The sequence below is a fragment of the Doryrhamphus excisus genome, chromosome 12, assembly GCF_030265055.1.
Source record: "Doryrhamphus excisus isolate RoL2022-K1 chromosome 12, RoL_Dexc_1.0, whole genome shotgun sequence".
NCBI lineage: Eukaryota > Metazoa > Chordata > Actinopteri > Syngnathiformes > Syngnathidae > Doryrhamphus > Doryrhamphus excisus.
Window position 1 is genome coordinate 17,169,592 of NC_080477.1, and position 18,775 is coordinate 17,188,366.

The following is an 18,775-nucleotide window of genomic DNA, read 5'->3' on the forward strand; positions in this document are numbered from 1 at the left end:
GGTAGAAAATGAATGAATGAATGAATGAATGAATGCAATAAGCACGTCATCATTCAACAGCATACTCATAACATCCTCTTAAAGAGCACTCCTCTATTTCCAGGTACTGTATTATGTACAGTATGTAGCTTATCTCCTGGAGGGTTAATATTTGCATCAAGTGTGGTTGCTGTAAACACGTGGTCAGTGACATCGTGGGGACAGAAGCTCTTCCTTATTCAAAATGACTCGCTGGTAAGTCAGGGAGTTGAGTTCAGAAGGAGATCCTGCTGACCTTAAATCATCTAACTTAGAGCTACAAAGCTGTTTATTGTCTTTACATCATAATCAAGGAACTATAGAAGATGACATGTTTGATGTTCAGAGATGCTTTCTGGGTAAGTCGCTGCCGTGTTTCATGTTTGGAAGTATTGAGAATTAAAAGGTAGCGACCACACGTTTGAAACAAAAAAGCAAACAATTGATTATTGACTGCTTCAGTTTTAAGTTCAGTCTGTACGATACATAAATAAATAGATATCAGTTTCTCAATAGTATTTCAAATTTTGTGTGTGTGTGTGGGGCTAGGGGTGGGGCATGACAAAAAAAATATTGAGAACTACTGCTCTAAAGTTCTGCATTTTCTGCACCCAATGGAGGATGCAGAATTGGCTCAAGAACGTGTTGCAATAGTTGCTGAGTAATACTTGTCATTGCATGGTCCTTAAGCAAGTGCATGTGTCTTCTTCTCTACACGTAGGGGTCAGATTTTACCTGCCACGCTGGCTATGAGGCTATGGTGCAACGTTTACGAGATGGAAGACAAATGTGCAAAGATGTGGAAGAACTTTTAAGAATGAGGTACACAATCACAGCAGAATATATAACTAAAGTTGACGAACTAATTCGACGCTATGCTCAGCATTGTGGTTGCAAATGCAGTTTAACATTACTTTTGACAAAAGTACAATGAAAATATATAAAATCTATTAATGTAATATTTACGATGTTACACTCTTCTGCATTCCAATGAAATAAAGAGACTGTAAGACTAACAAAAGAGCTTACTCCATTCATGTTCTATGGAACAAACACGCCAAGGTCCTCAAACCAATGCCCAGAGTGAACTCTCTTTTATTTATGGTTTGATTCATTTATTTATAATCAACCCAGGCCTAGTGCTCAAAAGAAATTGTTTTTCTAAAATAGTTTTAAAAAAGTGTTTCAGGATTTTTCCACTGTAGTGTTTTATAATTGTCTGTAATAAACAGGGCAGCAGCAGAGGAAAAGTATGGCAGGGAAATGGTGAGCATTGCCCGCAAAGCTGGAGGACATGCAGAAATCAGGTATTGTTATAATTGAACAGTTCCAAAACATCATAGTGTTCTTGACTGTGACAACTAACAATATATATATATGTCCAATGCAGCACTTTGAAAGCCTCCTTCCAGCAATTAAAAACACGTAAGTACATCGGACTGCAGAATGCTGTATTTCCCCCAATAATGGCAGGAATCCAGTTCTTCCAATAATCCACTGAAAGAAACTGATGCGGCTCACACTTCAGTCCATTGCGGCTCTATTGTGGCCACCAGAAGCATTCCGCAAGATTGAAATCCCAGTTGTAGTAATAATGTTGAGATTGTTTTTACCGCCAAAAAAACTAAATATTTACCTTGTTGCACATTCTTGCCTTGACAGTTGTGTCATATGCGGATCAAAACCATTATTTGTAGGCATACTGTATATTGTATGTATACTGTATCAAAAATGGCCCAAGACAATGGGAGGAAATGATTATGCGACCAGTCAGCATCTCAGGCCAAAAAACAAACCCCAGAGAGTCAGGTTTGCAGCTAGGATGAATGAATTTGGGTGGTAGAGCAACAGAACAGTGCACGGTTGTGCACGAGAAAGCAAACTTATTTTAATAAGTTTGGTACCATAAGGTTATGGCACCGTGCACAGCCCATGCCTCTACAAATGTGTGCTGCCATAGTGGTATACAAACTTGCAAGTTGCTAGACACTGACTACTTTATATCCAATTTTTATTCCTATATTATTGTCCCTTGACAATATATAAAAATAAAAAGGTTACACATTGCTGAAATCTGTGAGTAGCAGTCACTTTTGTGAGATACTGTATGCAACATCATAGGACCAAGCAGCATGTTCTATGTAAAATATGGCTGTATGTGGATATCTTTTTTAAAAAAAATAGTACAGTATTATCTCTGCTGTAACACACATCTACTGTATGTGACATTGCAGAAACTATTACTTCCGTTTCTAAGTACAGGAACCAAGAAGGACTCAAGAAATGGTTAATGTGACACATACTATCCTGTGTAGACTTAAACTTCTGCAATACACAAGCAGATATTATTCATCAACAGCACATTTGTACCAATAAAGACCTCTCTGCTTAAATAAGTACTTTATGGCAAATCAGCACCTGGTACCCTCTGCAGCTATGTAAATACAATGATACTTTTTGAAGGATTATTTCAATAAAGCTTTTTCTATTTCATGCTATTTAAGAATCCACTATACACAGTATGTGATGTTTATGACTGCAGAGATGGAGAACATGGGACTCTTTCACATACAACTGTCGGAGGCAATTAAAGAGGAGGTGAAAAAGATTGAGGCATTCAGGGAGCGACAGAAAGAGCAGAGAAAGAAGGTACGTGACAATGATGTATGCAACCTGGCATCGTTATTATTATGCTGTATAGTATATCATGATATCTAGCACAGATCTTCTGCACACTAACATTCTCTCATAAAACCCTTTAAATGTTTCTCCTCACAGTTTGAAAGCATCATGGAGAAGGTGCAGAAGAAAAAATTGTCTATGTTCAGGAAAACCATGGAGGTATTAATAAAACAATGAACACAACTGTTATGATGCTGAAGCCATGTCAAATGACTACATTATTTAGTGATTTGGCTACTACTTTTCACACCAAAATTCTTGAAGTTTGCAAGAATGTCAAAGGCGAGATTATTCAGACAAATCTAACTTCATCACCAAAAGATGGTGGCACTTAAAAATGCTCCATTACAGAAAACTAGGTCTGGGATCTCATTGCGTTGCATAAGAGCCTTAGTGTATTGAAACACTATGGAAATTGTCATCAAGATCTTATCTGTATAACGCTATCTGGAACATATTGTTAAAATACTCAAGGTTGCCATAAAATTTATCAGCAGTACTGAAATTATACATTGTCAATAAGCTTATTGAGGCGGGAATTCTATGAGGTCGGATCTTGAACTACAAGTATGAAATTTCCAACTTTCCAGTAGTCATGAATGCAACATAATGCATTCTGATGGCAAGTTTAGACTGCACTATGCTTTGACATGTAATGACGTTGAACCACCTGTTAACCCCAACGGACGATATGACTACGATATGACTTTGTGCAAAAATTAGCTATGCTATCAAAGATTCTTCCATCAAAACTAACTCCAATGGTATTTGTCAGCATTGTGGTATGATTTTTCTCTGTTAACATACTGTTGTTGTTTACCACTGTTAGCTAGCTCTTTGCTATGTTTGCTAACATGAGTAAGACCCACAACAGACATCGAAGTTTATCACTGTCACGGTTTTCCACCCACACCCAAAGCTATGATGATCATAAAATCATATATTGTTTTCTTACCGTTTCATCGTAATTTTGAGACTTCTACCGAACTTCCGGTAGAACTCATGTATCGCTGGGAGCCATTATATTTGCTACCATCGTCGATAGAACTCATGTATAGCTGGGCGCCATTATTTTAGCTACTTTCTTGTGACGTACAAAAGGGGAAAAAACATTCATTTGTACTATGGTAGGAAATAATTTACACCAACAAATTATTATTATTATTCTTGACACACTTTCAAACCGATGTGAGCGGCCAAACCGGAAACTCAAAGCGAACTACTTCCGGTTCGCGCCTAAACGTGAAAATACCTATGCAACGAAGTACGAAATTTATAATTATATTATTTGAACGTAATTCAACATTTTCTACAGTTATTCTTGTCATTTCTTGTTTGTCTTTCTACAGTCAAAGAAAAACTATGAGGTGAGATGCAAGGAGGCGGATGAGGCTGAACATACGACAAAGGCAGCCATTGCAGCCAAACAAGGGGAAAAGGTACACTGAAAAAAAAAATTTAACCAATGAACAATCAACATTAATTTTCTTCAGAAACAAACAACAAAATATTTTTAAAAAATAGGACATATGAATTTAATTGGCGATGCATTATATATCAACTAAACAAGTAAAATTCTGAGCTCAAATGACATAATTTTAAATGTACACTTACTTGAAATGAGTATATTTGTCACTGCTGTTGACACAGTCATCCGTGATCACATACTTTGTGTTAACACTATGGATGGGAATTTGACTAAATTCCTTGAAAAATGAACGCTTGATTAATCTATTGACATTCTTATATAACATTTGTAATGTCAGAATCTTTGCAGAATGTTTTGAACTCCTGTTTCCATGCAAGTGTTGAGCAGAATAGAGGAAGCGTTATGTCTGTAGCTCAGTTTCCCATAGCTGACCGCATACTAGTTTGAGAGTGAAAGCTAAACAATTGATTATGCCTATCCATAGCAGTAGTGCTACTGTTCAGACTGCATGTATTCAATAAAATGCATTTTTATAATCATAAGTCATAAAATCTATTTGTAGTACATACAGTGAAATGTAAATATCTATTTGACAGGTACGCCACAGGGCCAAACAATGCAGACAGTCAGTATGTGAAGCAGGTAAAATCCAGTGTTACCGCAACAATTTGCTTTTGTGTACAGTACTTGTATATACATGTAATGACTCCCTGACCTTTTGACAGAGAGGTTATACTTAACCAACATCACCCTGCTGGAAAGCGTTCGCCAGGACTGGGAGGAAACACACAGAAGCACGTGTGAGGTAACACAACTCTTACACACGGTCATAAGAAGTCACACCGCTTCCTCTTTGCGGACACAATTCCGCCTACAGGAGGGGAAATACGAGTCATGTGCAGTCAGTCAGCTAAAAGTGGAACATGGTCTTTTATGCTGATATTTTGCAGGTGTTCCAGCAGCTGGAAACCAATCGAATTAACATGCTCAGGTGTACCCTGTGGGACCACTGCAATCATGTCTCCATGCAGTGTGTCAAAGACGACGAGGCAATCTTACATGATCTTTATTTTGTGTAGTTAATGCGTGTTGACAACCAACACATTTCATTGATGTAACACATATATTCTAATGGATGGTCGCTCTTTGTCAAATCAGTTCTATGAGGAGGTGAGGAAGCACCTGGAACACTGTGACATCACCACTGACAACAATTGTTTCATCGAGATGAAAAGGACTGGTTGGCATCCACCAGGTGAACTTTGCTACTTTTATTTCTTACATAACCTAGATATGACCAAATATGACCTCCACCAAGGCCAGAAAATAATGTCTGTATGACTAAGTGGCAGTCACGTGCCTTATAAAGCGGCTGACAACTGCCACACACGGAAAGCTTGTTTCACACTGCAGCTCCATCTGCTGGAATCAGTGGGTTACTGCACCAGTTAGCACCAATGCAAAGCAGACTGTGATGAAGAAAAAGTGAATATAATTAATATGCATTGATATAAAAATGAGTTTATTCATCTGCACCAACAATTGAAGTCTTTTTACCTAAACCCGAATGTTTCTTGGAAATCAGTAACATATTATGCATAACAAACTTTACCAAAAAAAAAAACATTAGCTTGCATTCCAACAGAAGACTGTCTCAAATTGTGGGAAATACCTTAAAATGAACTTTTATCCAGTTCTGCACAAACATTTTACAATTCCTATAGGATAATACACCACCCTTCTATAAAACCTCATGCAATAGAGACTTAAAACTGTGAAAAGTGACAATAAATTTCTTGCTTGGAACCTTTATACAGATCTGGATTTCAGGTTGTATATACAGTACAGATGAATTGAATGAAATCCTGGTAACGAAAGAAGATTTCCTCCGACAGAGCCTATTGTATTTGAGAGCTATTACCCAATGGATGGAAATGGCCAAGCCCACCCAGCAGAAGATGTCCTGAGGAGGTGCGTCCCAAAAAAATTGATGGTTAACATACTGAATTCTTAACTTGGTCTTCTGGTTTATTCCAGGTGCTCTGATCCTCTACTGGGAGGTTCTGTGGAGAGAAACGGTCCTCAAAAACTCCCATCTAGCGGGGAAGGTAAGTCAAATGCTATTCAAACGTTTATCTTAGTACATTAAAATGTATGTTTTCATTAGCGCCGCAATGCTGCAATTGATTAAACATGTGCTACTATGTGACGTCCTACCTTCAGCTGAGATGTCAGATGGGTCATACGCATCACTGCCAACATTGGACACGGACACCTACATTGTGCTTTATAACTACACCGCACAGGTCATCACTACAAGTTATATTTGTTAGAGAAGATACTTTTTAATCTTGTTGGTCTCAACCTTGTTTCATCATCTGAATGGAATACTCAGGTGGCAGATGAGCTGACCATCTGCAGAGGTGATGTGGTTCAGGTCCTGGAGAGAGGAGAGGATGGCTGGTGGACGGTGGAGGGACACGGGCAGACGGGAATCGTGCCTGGGAACTATCTGGGAAAACCGTGAATAAACTCATAAAGGGTCAAGTGAAACAAAATCACTAGTGTTACTGAAAAAAGATACTAGAAACAGGAAACTGGAAGCAAATACATTGTTCCTGCTTAAATTCATCATTTCATTTCCCCTTTAAAGGAACAATATGCTGTAATTTTATATTCATCAAATAATAAGAATAATCGAAATAATAATCGGGTACTGTTGAGGCCGTACTCCTGCTAAAATTCAACTCTAAATCCCCCAAGTCACTTCCTGTCCACAAGTCTGGAAGACATTTATTCAAACGTACACAAGCATAAGTCTTATGTATGTCATATATGGCTTATTTTTATATATATATAATAATGGGTATGTCTAGGGTGCTCTAATGTTAAAAGAAAGTGAATGTAGACGGGTAAAGAGGTTTTCTATGCTCTAACTATGAAAGTATTTAGAAATAAGGAATCCTACTTCATGGAAATTCATTTATCTAGGTATGGTATGGAACCAATTCACCCAAATAAAGGAGGGACGACTGTACTGTTTGAAGATGACGCACAGGTGAATTTTTCTTCATTTTTCTCAAGCTGCTGCACCTACCCCCAATGTCTCCTGGTGCCTCACCCTTTGAAAACCACCATGTTTTAAATATGCATTAAAAAATAAAGTACACAATGTAAAATGAGGAGCAGTCAAGTTGAAATGTATGACTTTATTTGTTTGCTATTCAAATCGAATGTACAATTTTATTCATCTCCTCTTTCCTCACAGCTCCCGTGAAAATATTCCGGGGTCAATATATGTAACAGGTCAAATTAACTAAAGAAAACAGCACAATTTCACACACACACACACAATATATATATATATATATTTATAAATATAAAAGAAGTCATTCTTCCTAGTGGGCATATGACTAAACAGAGGAAACGCACACAAGGGCACGCATAACACTGATAATACACCCACTGACTGATAATACACTGGTGACTGGCTCACACTGTCTCACATGTCCACAGTGCTTCCATACTGAAGCGGATTAAGAAGGAAATTCACAGCATGAAAATAAAACGGAAAAAGAGTGTAAATGTGACTTCTTAGAAGTGTGTGGAGGGAGGGGGGGGTTAAATCATATTTTTTTTCTGTATTTTTGCCTCAACAACCAAAGCTGAATCACAGTACAAAATAGTACATAAGGAAATACATCCCACATAAAGCCTCTTCTCACTAGTACTTGTTTTTGTATGACATCTAATATACTGTAATTAGTAGAATAGGCGCAATTTCATTTAATATAATCAAATGTTTTATTTTTAATGTTGGTCAAATTCGGTTGAACCTCTCAATTTGAATGCTACATCATATCAGTCAGTTCACAATATGTCGCCGGTATTTGTCAAAACGAGACATTTTGAAAGCCGGTAACAAATCTCGCAAAACCTCAACTCGGCAACTGTGCTCACTTCATTTTATCATTGTATAATAGTTAACAATGTTACACTTTGAAAGGCTATGCTATACTGATTTGGATTAAATTATTTCCATTTCCATTACTTCTAGGGCTGCAACTAACAATTATTTTCTTAGTCGGTTAATCTGAAGCTTGTTGTTTTGACTAATCGAAAGAGGGACCGTGTCAAAATGAACCACACATAAAGAGTTAGTGGTTGGGCCTGCGACATATTAGAAAAGAGGCAAAAATGATCATCACTGTTTTCCAAAGTCAAAGCTGATGTGTGTGAATATTGTTTTATCTAAAACACAAACAGGTCTGCTTTCTTGGATGACTAAGGAAATTAGTAAAAAAAAATCAAATCACAATGACATATTTACATTTTTTAATTAATTAATTGGATCATTAATTAATCAATGATTCGGCAATTAATTGTTGCAGCTATGTGCCTATTTTTATAAGATTAAAAAAAAAAAGAAAAGTCAGCCATTAATACTTTGGCTTTTAAAGTGTTGGTTAAAGAGAGGAAAATAACACATTAAAAAGAACTTACAAAGCATGACGTCAATAATAATAAATAAGTGGTTCTTCCTGTTCGAGCCCCACTCGTTGCCAGTGTTCGCTACTTTATCGGATTGTGCAAGGTGTGCTTGAGCTTATATGCTTGAAATATATTTTACAACTACAGCGGAAATCTACCGTGAAGTGGTGTGACGCTCCCTTTCCCCCGACGCCGGCTTCAAGCGTAGCTGTTGGTGGTGACCAGCAGCTCGTACGCCGGGTCGTGACTCCGCCTGCAGAGCACCACGCAGGCGCAGAGCATGCCCAGCATCTGTTTGCGGACAAGGGAAGTGGTTTGGAACTTTTTTGTTGTACCACCTTTATACAATATCTAGCAGACAGCTACTAGATGATGAAACATTTCAAACACACAAACATATTGGAAGGGAACGCGTTATAGAAATGTGACAAAAAGTGTAACTATTGCAGGAATATTGTTGGAGCTTTTAAAATCAAAACGTTAATCCCAGGGCAAACACAATATGCTGTTTCTATATAATTAAAATTTGCATAAACCTTTAAACTGCATTACAGTTTGTTCCTCGCCACTTTAAGCGTCAAATTTCATGGCCTCACTTTTATCGCGTTTTTTGAAAAATACATTAGTTAATAAATCATGTTTTTTGGTTGAAAATGGCCTATTAGTAAAAAAATATATATACATATTGATGAAAATTTCATGTATTTATTTTCTAAATGAAGCATTTTCAAGCATAATGACAGAAATATAAGGCAACAGAAGAAGTATGTAGTATTCTACAATCGTCACTAGGTGTCAGTAATGTCACTGTAATATTCGGTAAGACACACAAGCACCAGACTAGATAGCCATAACAGGCTTTTTTTTTGCAGGTTTGAATTATCTCTCAACAGGCATAGTAATCCCTAACGCAGAGTAATGTTGCGGCTGTAACCCACGCCAAGTTGATGTTAACTCTGAATGTCACTTCCTGTCCACACCACAGGGACACATTTACAGAAACACACACCAGCATGAGTCTTTTTTGTCTTAAATTGCTTATTAACTCTTATTATGTGTAACATATTGAGTAATATGAGTGTAAAGGTGTTATTATAGGGGTGTTATTTCATATCTAGAGGTCTCTAATAATGTAAAAAAACATATTTTAGAAGGTCAAAATTGATAAATAAGGTATCCTACTTTGCAGAAATACTTTTGCACTATTATATTACCAATTGCAGTTGCAAAGTAAAAAAAAACAAATACTTTTTGATATTCTTCTACAAAGTTTTGTGTATTCCTGTTTGCATCCTTCAGTTGTTCTCACCTGTATTGACGCAAACGTGAGTGCGGCCCAAATGACGTACATCATTATCTCCTTTAGCTTCTTCACAACCAGAGCTTCACAGCCCTACAAATAAAAGAATAAAACAGCTTTGTGAAAACAAATTAATATGAATGACACAATTGCCATTGGAGTCGGTGTGTGTGTACCTCCTGGTAAAGGTCTCCTGGTCGGGTGAGGGTGCCGGTGCAATTGCTGATGTTGGGCTGGCAGCAGCTGACGGGGACACTGTTGTTTTTAGACTCTTTGAACCAGCGAGTGTTCCTCCAGTCCGAGTAGTTATGAATGCCGCAGCAGTGGAGCTGGCGATGACGAGAAAGACATTTATGGACATTTGCGGAATGAGTTAGGCAATGTAGCGGCCATTTGACAAGGCACAAAGAGGTGGTGATGCAGCATGTTTGATACAGCTTTAAGATGAAAAAAACAACCACAAGGGAGCAGAAGTGCATTTTATAAGAACTCTGCCTGCATCTCTTCCATTGAAATACTTCCCAACTTGTCACGCACCCCAAAATCTTTATTTATATACATATGAGCTTGGTATATACACCGAGTTTTCACATTTCATTACAGCCTCTCTATTTAATGCCTGCTCACAATTATAATTAGCGCATTTATAATAGGAACACCATTGGATGTTGTGAAATAAACATTGCCATATTGTACCACTTTTGATTTCCTCACCTGCCTCTGCACGTAGTCTATAGCGCGACTGGGAGCGTCCGTGTTGGTGCCGTTGTATTCATTGTAAACCTTCTGGATGGAGTGGTTCACCTCGTCCTCAACCTGGAACATGTTCAACATCAACTTTACCGCTCAAAACATATAGCCCCCTTCCCCCTTTTCTACTGTGCAACATGTCCCGGTTGTCTAGCACCTCATTGTAATGTACGTATCTATTGGTAACATTTTCCACCACTCTTCCAACCTCTTCTCTCTCATCATAAATCATCCTTATTGGTAAAAAGTACATCTTTCTCCAATCCCAATAACTTCCAACCCCTAAGTTTTAAAAAGAAGCTTACCTTTGCCCTGTATATGTATCCCAGCACCACCACCACACACTCTGTTACAAATACCAGCAGCAGAATGGCAGCAAACTAAAACAAGAAGACTACTATGTCAATAATTCAGTTTTACTGCACTCAAATAACACAGCAGTCAGGTGTGCACTCACAGTGGCCAGGCCGCAGGAGCTCTCACGTATTGTGGCGCAGCAGCCGATCAGGCCGATGATGAACAGGAGAGTCCCGACAGCGATTATAATGATGGCTGGAATCAAAGTGTACACATCCTCGAAGAAGTGGTCGTAGTCATCGTATGTGATGAACACGTAGGCGCCGATGTAGCACAAAATGCCCGCGGCGGCCTGCAGTTTGAGAAAGATAAATAGTGTATTATGAACAGTTGTCATACAACATTGTTATATATAGTATTAGTATGAGGTACCATCACATGATGATATATTGGATAATATTATTGTGAAAATGTATTGTATGCTTTACATTTACAGGTAGTATGTGTATATTTGTATTTGTATCCTATGTCTTCTACATACAATTTATATACCATCCAACATTTAAATCATTTAGGCATGCACAAAGTCAGAAATAAGGCCCTTTACATTTTGTTATATTTCTAATATTTGGTTTGCCTTATTAAGTACATAAGTGGGTCATTATATTAGGAATAGTCATTCAGCATAATGCAGTGCAGTTCTATAATAAGCGTATTATTAAATGTATACATCGCTATGCGTTACAATCTTTGTAAAGGCAGACAGTTTGTAATGTTTACATTATGGGATGTTCTGGCCTGCTGCCATTATCTAAAATAGCACAGCGGGTCAACAGATGCTGCATTACGTCATGGCGGCTGCTAGCGTCATAGTTTAGCTTGCTGCAGTACACGCTATTCCGTTTGTTTATTACAACATCGAACTGAAAATACATCGCATACATATGCATTATGATGCAAAGTAATGACGTTTACTGTGACTCGCCCGACGTTAAATCCCGAATACTGCAGAGCATCCTTGGCGCAGTGCTAGCTTGCTAAAAACAGCCGTTCATCCTCAATGGGTTTGCGGCACACCGCACAACCTTTAAACTGTAGTTTGCTTACCCAAAATATGAGATTGAGGAAAACCAAGACGGTTTTGGATGACGTGATTCCACACTGACCCATCGTTGCGTCACAAAACGGGTAAAGACTATTATCGTTGCGTCACAAAACGGGTAAAGACTATTACAAATAGTGATGCACCTGCTGCACTTTAACGTTATGATAATAAAATGGCTACGGTCACCCCGCCCCTCTGTGCAGCTTCTTAAGGTCTCCACCAATCGGAAAGCGGCAAAGGCAAAGCAACGGTCACGTGGTCTCTTGACGTCACGACCATACCACGGACAGACGAGCGAGACTCCACGCAATATTATAAACTCTGTTATTACTATTTTCTAACTTAGCCTTTTTTAAGTGCTATTTTAATATTAAAAATTAAATGTTAATGTTTTGTATGGCTTTATTAGTAATAAGTATATAAGTCGCAAGCAAAAATCCGGGGTCAACAAAAATGGCCTCCATTGAAGAATGGTCACAAGGTGGCAGTATAGATTACAAGTTTTGCAAAATGGTGTGGCGCTATCCCATTTAGGCTAAAATTCTACAGTTTTACAATATTGTTCGCGGAACAAAAACACAGTAAGAGCATTAATGTAAATATAAGTCATTCATTTCATTCATTAATTTGCTCAAGTGACAATTCATGACGACCATTTTAGTTTCCTGGTGTTATAATTCAAATGTCCATTATATGTGTAGTTATGTAAATTATAAACAATTGTTTGTTAGAAAGACCCTGTGCTGATGCGTACAACCATGAAAGTTGATAGATCATCACTATAATCTAATACACATATAAGAGTAACAATGGTTTGTGACTAATGAAGTAAATGTAAAAGTCACAAGACAACCTGTAGATACTAAAAGAAATCCAGGAGGTGCGTGTGTGTGTGTGTGTGTGTGAACTAATGGGAGATGTGCTCAAATTGCTTAGAGACATACGGGTCCAGCACAGTTAACACTCTGCAACATGTCTGGATTTGTATTTCCAATGTCGGGAGACAACAATAATTGCTCACATGCGGCCACATGAATTAATGAATACAAATCCTGTATCAACACATTATGATGCGACATTCATTTATACAAAACATGGCTTGTCCAGAGTTCAATCATTTATTTAAGAGTTAAGACAGAATCCGCCTCCAAAAATAACTAAACAATTTTAAAAGTAATTTAGACATTTAAAAGTGTAGGATGTTGGTGTAGTTTTTGTTGTATTTTACAGCTTTTAAGTTTTATTTACATTCGTATGATGTTATGATGATTTTAGTTTAATTTATTTACGTATTTTCCAGACTGTAAGTCACACTTTTTTGCATGGTTTGCCTGGTCCTGCGACTTGTACCCTGGAGCGACTTATATATGGGTTGTTTTTTCCACACTGATAGTGGTATCAACTACTCCTATCACCTCTGTACTACTGACAATTTACAATGTAAATATCAACTTATAAAGACAACTGAAGGGCTATATCCACACAAACGTTTTCATCCTCTCATTTTCAAACAAGCATTCTGGGTGACCTGAAACTGTACTGCTTTCCAACACTCTAAAAAGTAATTCAGAGTATCTGTTGACACCACTTGATTTAACACACAATGCAATGTAAAAAATGTAATTAATTGATTTAGATAAACTTTCTAAGTTGCTAACTTTATTTTTTAAGTTATGTTCAAATAATAATAATGTTGGCTATTACATGAACTTAATTTAGCATGTCATATACACTGAAATTTTATTGTTGGTAAGCTTAAAACAAAATTCAAGTTGCCATGACTTAATAAAATTAGCTTGGTAACGTAATTTCTCTCAACATTAACCTTTCCATTTAAAGTTCCATCTCCTATATATATGTATATATATATAAATAAATATATATATATATATATATATATATATATATATATATATAAGTTACTGCTACTTAAAAAGCTGTGTGCATTGTTATTATAATTAAGTAGACAACAAATTAAACTACTTTGAATAAAATGATTAAGTCAGTTGACTTAACATATTTTTTTGAGTTACAAACTTAAAAACTTGTGCCTATTACAACAATTATTCAGTAAGCATTACTTAAAATAAGCTTTGAGTAAAGAGGAAAAGCGAATTCGTGCAATACAATATTGTTTGTTGGTTCAAAGCAATTTCAAATTAAGTTATCATAACTATGAAAGATGAATGGAAACTGTTGCGTTGATTTTTTTTGTTGAGGCTAAACATTTATTTTTTTGAGTGAACGTGGGAAAATCTGAAACAGGCAATACAAAAACGATGACGTCACCGACCCACCACCGCCTTTGTGCACGTGACCAGAGATGAGTATGGATGACAAGCCAACATAATATCTAAATATTTCGACAGCCATGACTCACCTCAGTGGACGTTCCCCTGATATTTTGTTGTCTTGTACTCCATCACGACTCGAAGAAGCAATTTCACTTCTCATAAGCGGAAGACGACAAAGTTATTAGTGTGACTCGTGTAAGTCAGCTGGTGCGACTTACAGTCCGGAAAATACGCTAGTTGTAATTATTAATTTATCGGGACCAAATACCAGTCAAAAGTTTGCATACATATACTAATTCAATAGCATCAAGAACTGTCTCCAAACTTTTGATTGGTAGTATAACGTATTGTAGCGTCGCTGGGAACACTTCCTGGTTCCCAGCGTGCTTTGCGGCAACGTCGATGTAAATAGCGCTTCAGTTTGTAGTTTGAAATCGCATTAGTTGTTCATTGTTGTTCTGCTTAACTAGTGAGAGTGTCTTGTCTGTTTTTTATTTGTCTGTATTTGTGATGTTTTGGGGTTTTTATTGTTGTCACACGTCTGTTTGTGATTAAAGTAAGCGTTTTCCTGTTACAAGATCCTTTGGCGCCACAGTATAAATGACATAAACATGTTGAATGCATTCATACCAGCCTTCAAAATGAACATTAAGGTGAATAAATGTATATGTGTATGTTGGATTTAATAAGCCAAATATTAGCAATCATTCCTTTTCATCGCCACAGTTGCAGCACCTCTCTTTTAAGATACCATATTAAAAGAACATTTAAATAAAATCCCAAGGATTCTGTAACACTGTAACACCATTATTGATTGGAGGTGCTAACTCATCACTTTTTACAATGAACAGAAATAGCAAGAAAGTTCACACTGACATCAGACCGACTTATTCATGCAACCAAAAACACCATTTATATAATCTGCCAATTTTTATTTATATAAGTGCTATTTTGGACATGATATTGCAGGACATGGAAGAAGGTTTCCACTCATACGAATATGCATATATCCTCACACAAGACTGGAACACAAATATGATGATGTCACAATCTGCGGCCATTAGTATGAATACAAGCTAATTGAAGTTAAATGACATCATAAGGTTATGTAACCACATACATCATGTCAGATTACATGTGATTGGATGAAATGTCCACAAAGAAATGTTTTCTTCCTTTCAGGTCAGAGTGACAGCAGTGGAAATCATTTTATTGACTATAAATATGCAAACAAGAACATTTGGTCAACAAAAAAAAGACGAGCCAATGGCACTAAGTGAGTTGAAAATGGGAGTAATGGGTTACAATCATGAACAGTGGACTGTGCAGTGTGACGACCTTCCTTGATGGCCATCATGGCGTCATCCATCCTCCGCATTACTTTCTCTGCGTGTAGCTCTCTAAAATCCTCATCAGGATGTCCGCCTCCTGCCCCGCCAACCCAAACACAAAAAAAACAATAACATTGTTACATTTGTTGAATTTGTAAATCCAACACCCCAAAACAAGCAAGCCTCACCTGAGCTTTAAAACGGCTTTCTTGCGAGTCCACCTGTGTTTGCATCGCCACCCGCAGGAAGTCCTGGAAAAGCTCACTGAGCGAGCTGTGACCCCCTGGCAGGGATACCTCTGCGTCTCCATCACCTTGGCCCTCAGCAGAGAGCAGAGGATCGTCCATCACACTCTTCTTGCCCATGAAATGTCCTGACAAACATCAGGTGTTAGTATCATTTACATTTGGAAATACTGTCAATTTGTAGAGTCACTGTACATTTACAATATAATATACACTAAATTATAAACCATATTAAAAAAAAGAAAACATCCAAAAATAATCAGTTAAAAAAATGAATCATCCATTTTATCGCATTATATTCAAAGATAGTTTTCAAAAGCAGATGCATGCTTTTAGGTATATTTAGTGTGAAGTACTTATGATTTAATATAAAAAAGAAAAGTGTATCCTTAATAGTGGAAATAGACAACACGGTATGTGCAGAAGTAACTGTATTTGGCTTTTGCTTTAAATAAATACGCCCCAGCTGACTTTGGGGCGAGAGTTTGGGAACCCTGGACTGGTCAGCAGCCAATCACAGGGATGAATATTTTAAAGTTGGAACTTTTTTAACTAGTGGTAACATACACTCCAGTACAGTATGTGACATTTTACCACATAATGCAGCATGGAACTAAAAAAATATATATAAAAATACATTGAAAAAAAGCACATTTTAATTTTAGCTGAAGAGAGTAAATGAATGAACGTATTTTGCTTCATTGGCACAGGATGCACAAATTGACTTAATAATAATAAATAAAATAATAATAATAATAAAATAAAAAAAATAATAATAAAAGATATTTCTTACCTGTTGCCCACAGATTCCCTCTGGGGTTGACTTTAATTTTGGCCACTTTATTCCTAAGCTCGGTCAAGTCGAAGCTGACTGCTGAGGTGAAAGAAGTGAGAGAAAAGAAAAGAAGGTAAATCAATAAGCCGCACTGGCACACGTTATTCACTGTGAGACCCTTCATGTTGTACTGTGAAGCACAGTGTGTGTGTGAGTCTATGTGTGTCTATGTGTGGAGCATCCTTGCCGCTTTTATAGGCGCTCCGGGCCTGGGCCCGCCTCCCCTCACCCCCTTCATTTATGATGCCTGTTACGCACCATGCAATACATTATCATTTTTTAAACGGCATACCACAAGCTATGGACGCCGTCTTTAGAAGTGAGTACCACTTTACAGTAGATACACAGAAAAAAATGACAGTTTTCATAATGTTAAGGTCTATATAGACATACAGGACACTTCATTAGGTAGTCTTCAAGCTGTGATGCACAGCAGCTTAACAAAAATAAAAAAAACCTGTAATGCTAACATTGTTATCTTTTTGTTATGTTAAAGGCAAAATTGGTCATTCAGTATATATTCTCACTAGTTGACAAGCTGTGAGCTGCATCAGCTTGACAAAAATAAAGAAAACCTAGTTATGCTAACTTTTTGTTATGGTAAAGTCAAAATTGGTTGCAACATTGAAGGCAAAACTGGTCTGATTTTCAGTGAGAAATCATTCAGTATATATTCTCACAAGTTGACAAGCTGTGAGCTGCATCAGCTTGACAAAAATAGAGAAAACCTAGTTATGCTAACTTTTTGTTATGGTAAAGGCAAAATTTGTTAGTGAGAAAAACATACAGTATGCACACTTACTGGAAGAATATACACTTACGGGGCACTTCATTAGGTAGTCTTCAAGCTGTGATGCACAGCAGCTTAACAAAAATAAAGAAAACCTGTAACGCTAACATTGTTATCTTTTCGTTATGTTAAAGGCAAAATTGGTTGCTACATCAAAGGCAAAACTGGTCTGATTTTCAGCGAGAAATCATTCAGTCTATATTCTCACCAGTTGACAAGCTGTGAGCTGCAGCAGCTTGACAAAAATAAAGAAAACCTAGTTATGCTAACTTTTTGTGATGGTAAAGGCAAAATTGGTTAGTGAGAAAAACATACAGTATGCACGCTTACCGGACACTTCTTTAGGAGGTTTTCAAGCTGTGGTGCGCAGCAGCTTAACAAAAATAAAGAAAACTTGTTATGCTATATTTTTGTTATGGTAAAGGCAAAAACGGTTTGTTTGTTTTTTTTTAGATAATACAATGACAAAAGCATACAGTATGAACACTTGGAAGAATATACACTTACGGGGCACTTCATTAGGCAGTTTTCAAACTGTGATGCACAGCAGCTTAACAAAAATAACGAAAACCTGTTATGCGAACTTATTGTTATGGTAAAGGAAAAATTATTATTATTTTTTAGACAATACAATGACAAAAGCATACAGTATGAACAATTCCTGGAAGAATATACACTTACGGGGCACTTCAGTAGGCAGTTTTCAAGCTGTGATGCGCAGCAGCTTAACAAAAATAAAGAAAACCTGTTCTGCTAACTTATGGTAAAGGAAAAATTGGTTGGTTTTTTTTAGATAATACAGTATGCACTTACACTTATCGGACACTTTAGAAAGTTATCAAGCTGTGGTGGGCAGCGGCTTGACAAAAACAAAGAAAACTTGTTTTACTATGTTAAAGGAAATGTATTGGTGTTTTTTAGTTCATACAATGAGAAAGGCAAAGAGTATATACACTTACTAGAGACTTCACTAGGCAATTTTTAAGCTGTAAAGCAAACAGCTTGATGAAAATAAAGAAAATTTGATCAACTATCGTTATCAGGCAATAAGAAAACACTGTCAGCATGTTTATGATTGTGGTTGTACAGTAGATTGCAATGGTGTACCATCATTATGTTCACCACAAGAAACCACAGTAAGTGATGTTAAAAATATTAAAAATAGATTAGAAATTGTCAATTCATGTCCATAAACCGGCACCACTCAT

At 37.0% G+C, this 18,775-nt stretch overlaps 3 protein-coding genes across 4 annotated transcripts; 1 reads left to right on the plus strand and 2 right to left on the minus strand.

The window, feature by feature from the left end:
- Positions 1 to 229: 229 nt before the first annotated feature.
- Positions 230 to 7,310, plus strand: LOC131139651 (proline-serine-threonine phosphatase-interacting protein 1-like). 2 transcript variants are annotated; one of them, XM_058089446.1, is made up of 15 exons: positions 230 to 377; positions 740 to 840; positions 1,251 to 1,325; positions 1,409 to 1,443; positions 2,561 to 2,667; positions 2,797 to 2,859; positions 4,050 to 4,139; positions 4,726 to 4,771; positions 4,855 to 4,934; positions 5,080 to 5,178; positions 5,288 to 5,384; positions 6,025 to 6,100; positions 6,167 to 6,237; positions 6,353 to 6,435; positions 6,525 to 7,310. In XM_058089446.1, the coding sequence occupies exons 1-15, from the start codon at positions 345 to 347 to the stop codon at positions 6,654 to 6,656; spliced, it is 1,188 nt and encodes a 395-aa protein (XP_057945429.1). In that variant the 5' UTR covers positions 230 to 344; the 3' UTR covers positions 6,657 to 7,310. The 2 variants fall into 2 exon arrangements, with proteins under 2 accessions (XP_057945429.1, XP_057945430.1); XM_058089447.1 differs by lacking the exon at positions 740 to 840 and having other exon boundaries at positions 307 to 377.
- A 13-nt stretch (positions 7,311 to 7,323) lies between these two features.
- Positions 7,324 to 12,240, minus strand: tspan3b (tetraspanin 3b). Its single transcript, XM_058089448.1, has 7 exons — positions 12,075 to 12,240; positions 11,128 to 11,319; positions 10,976 to 11,050; positions 10,635 to 10,736; positions 10,097 to 10,249; positions 9,930 to 10,013; positions 7,324 to 8,911 (listed from the first exon to the last, which is right to left on the minus strand). The coding sequence occupies exons 1-7, from the start codon at positions 12,135 to 12,137 to the stop codon at positions 8,819 to 8,821; spliced, it is 762 nt and encodes a 253-aa protein (XP_057945431.1). The 5' UTR covers positions 12,138 to 12,240; the 3' UTR covers positions 7,324 to 8,818.
- A 3,056-nt stretch (positions 12,241 to 15,296) lies between these two features.
- Positions 15,297 to 16,926, minus strand: nmbb (neuromedin Bb). Its single transcript, XM_058089310.1, has 3 exons — positions 16,736 to 16,926; positions 15,886 to 16,070; positions 15,297 to 15,794 (listed from the first exon to the last, which is right to left on the minus strand). The coding sequence occupies exons 1-3, from the start codon at positions 16,899 to 16,901 to the stop codon at positions 15,744 to 15,746; spliced, it is 402 nt and encodes a 133-aa protein (XP_057945293.1). The 5' UTR covers positions 16,902 to 16,926; the 3' UTR covers positions 15,297 to 15,743.
- Positions 16,927 to 18,775: the final 1,849 nt, after the last annotated feature.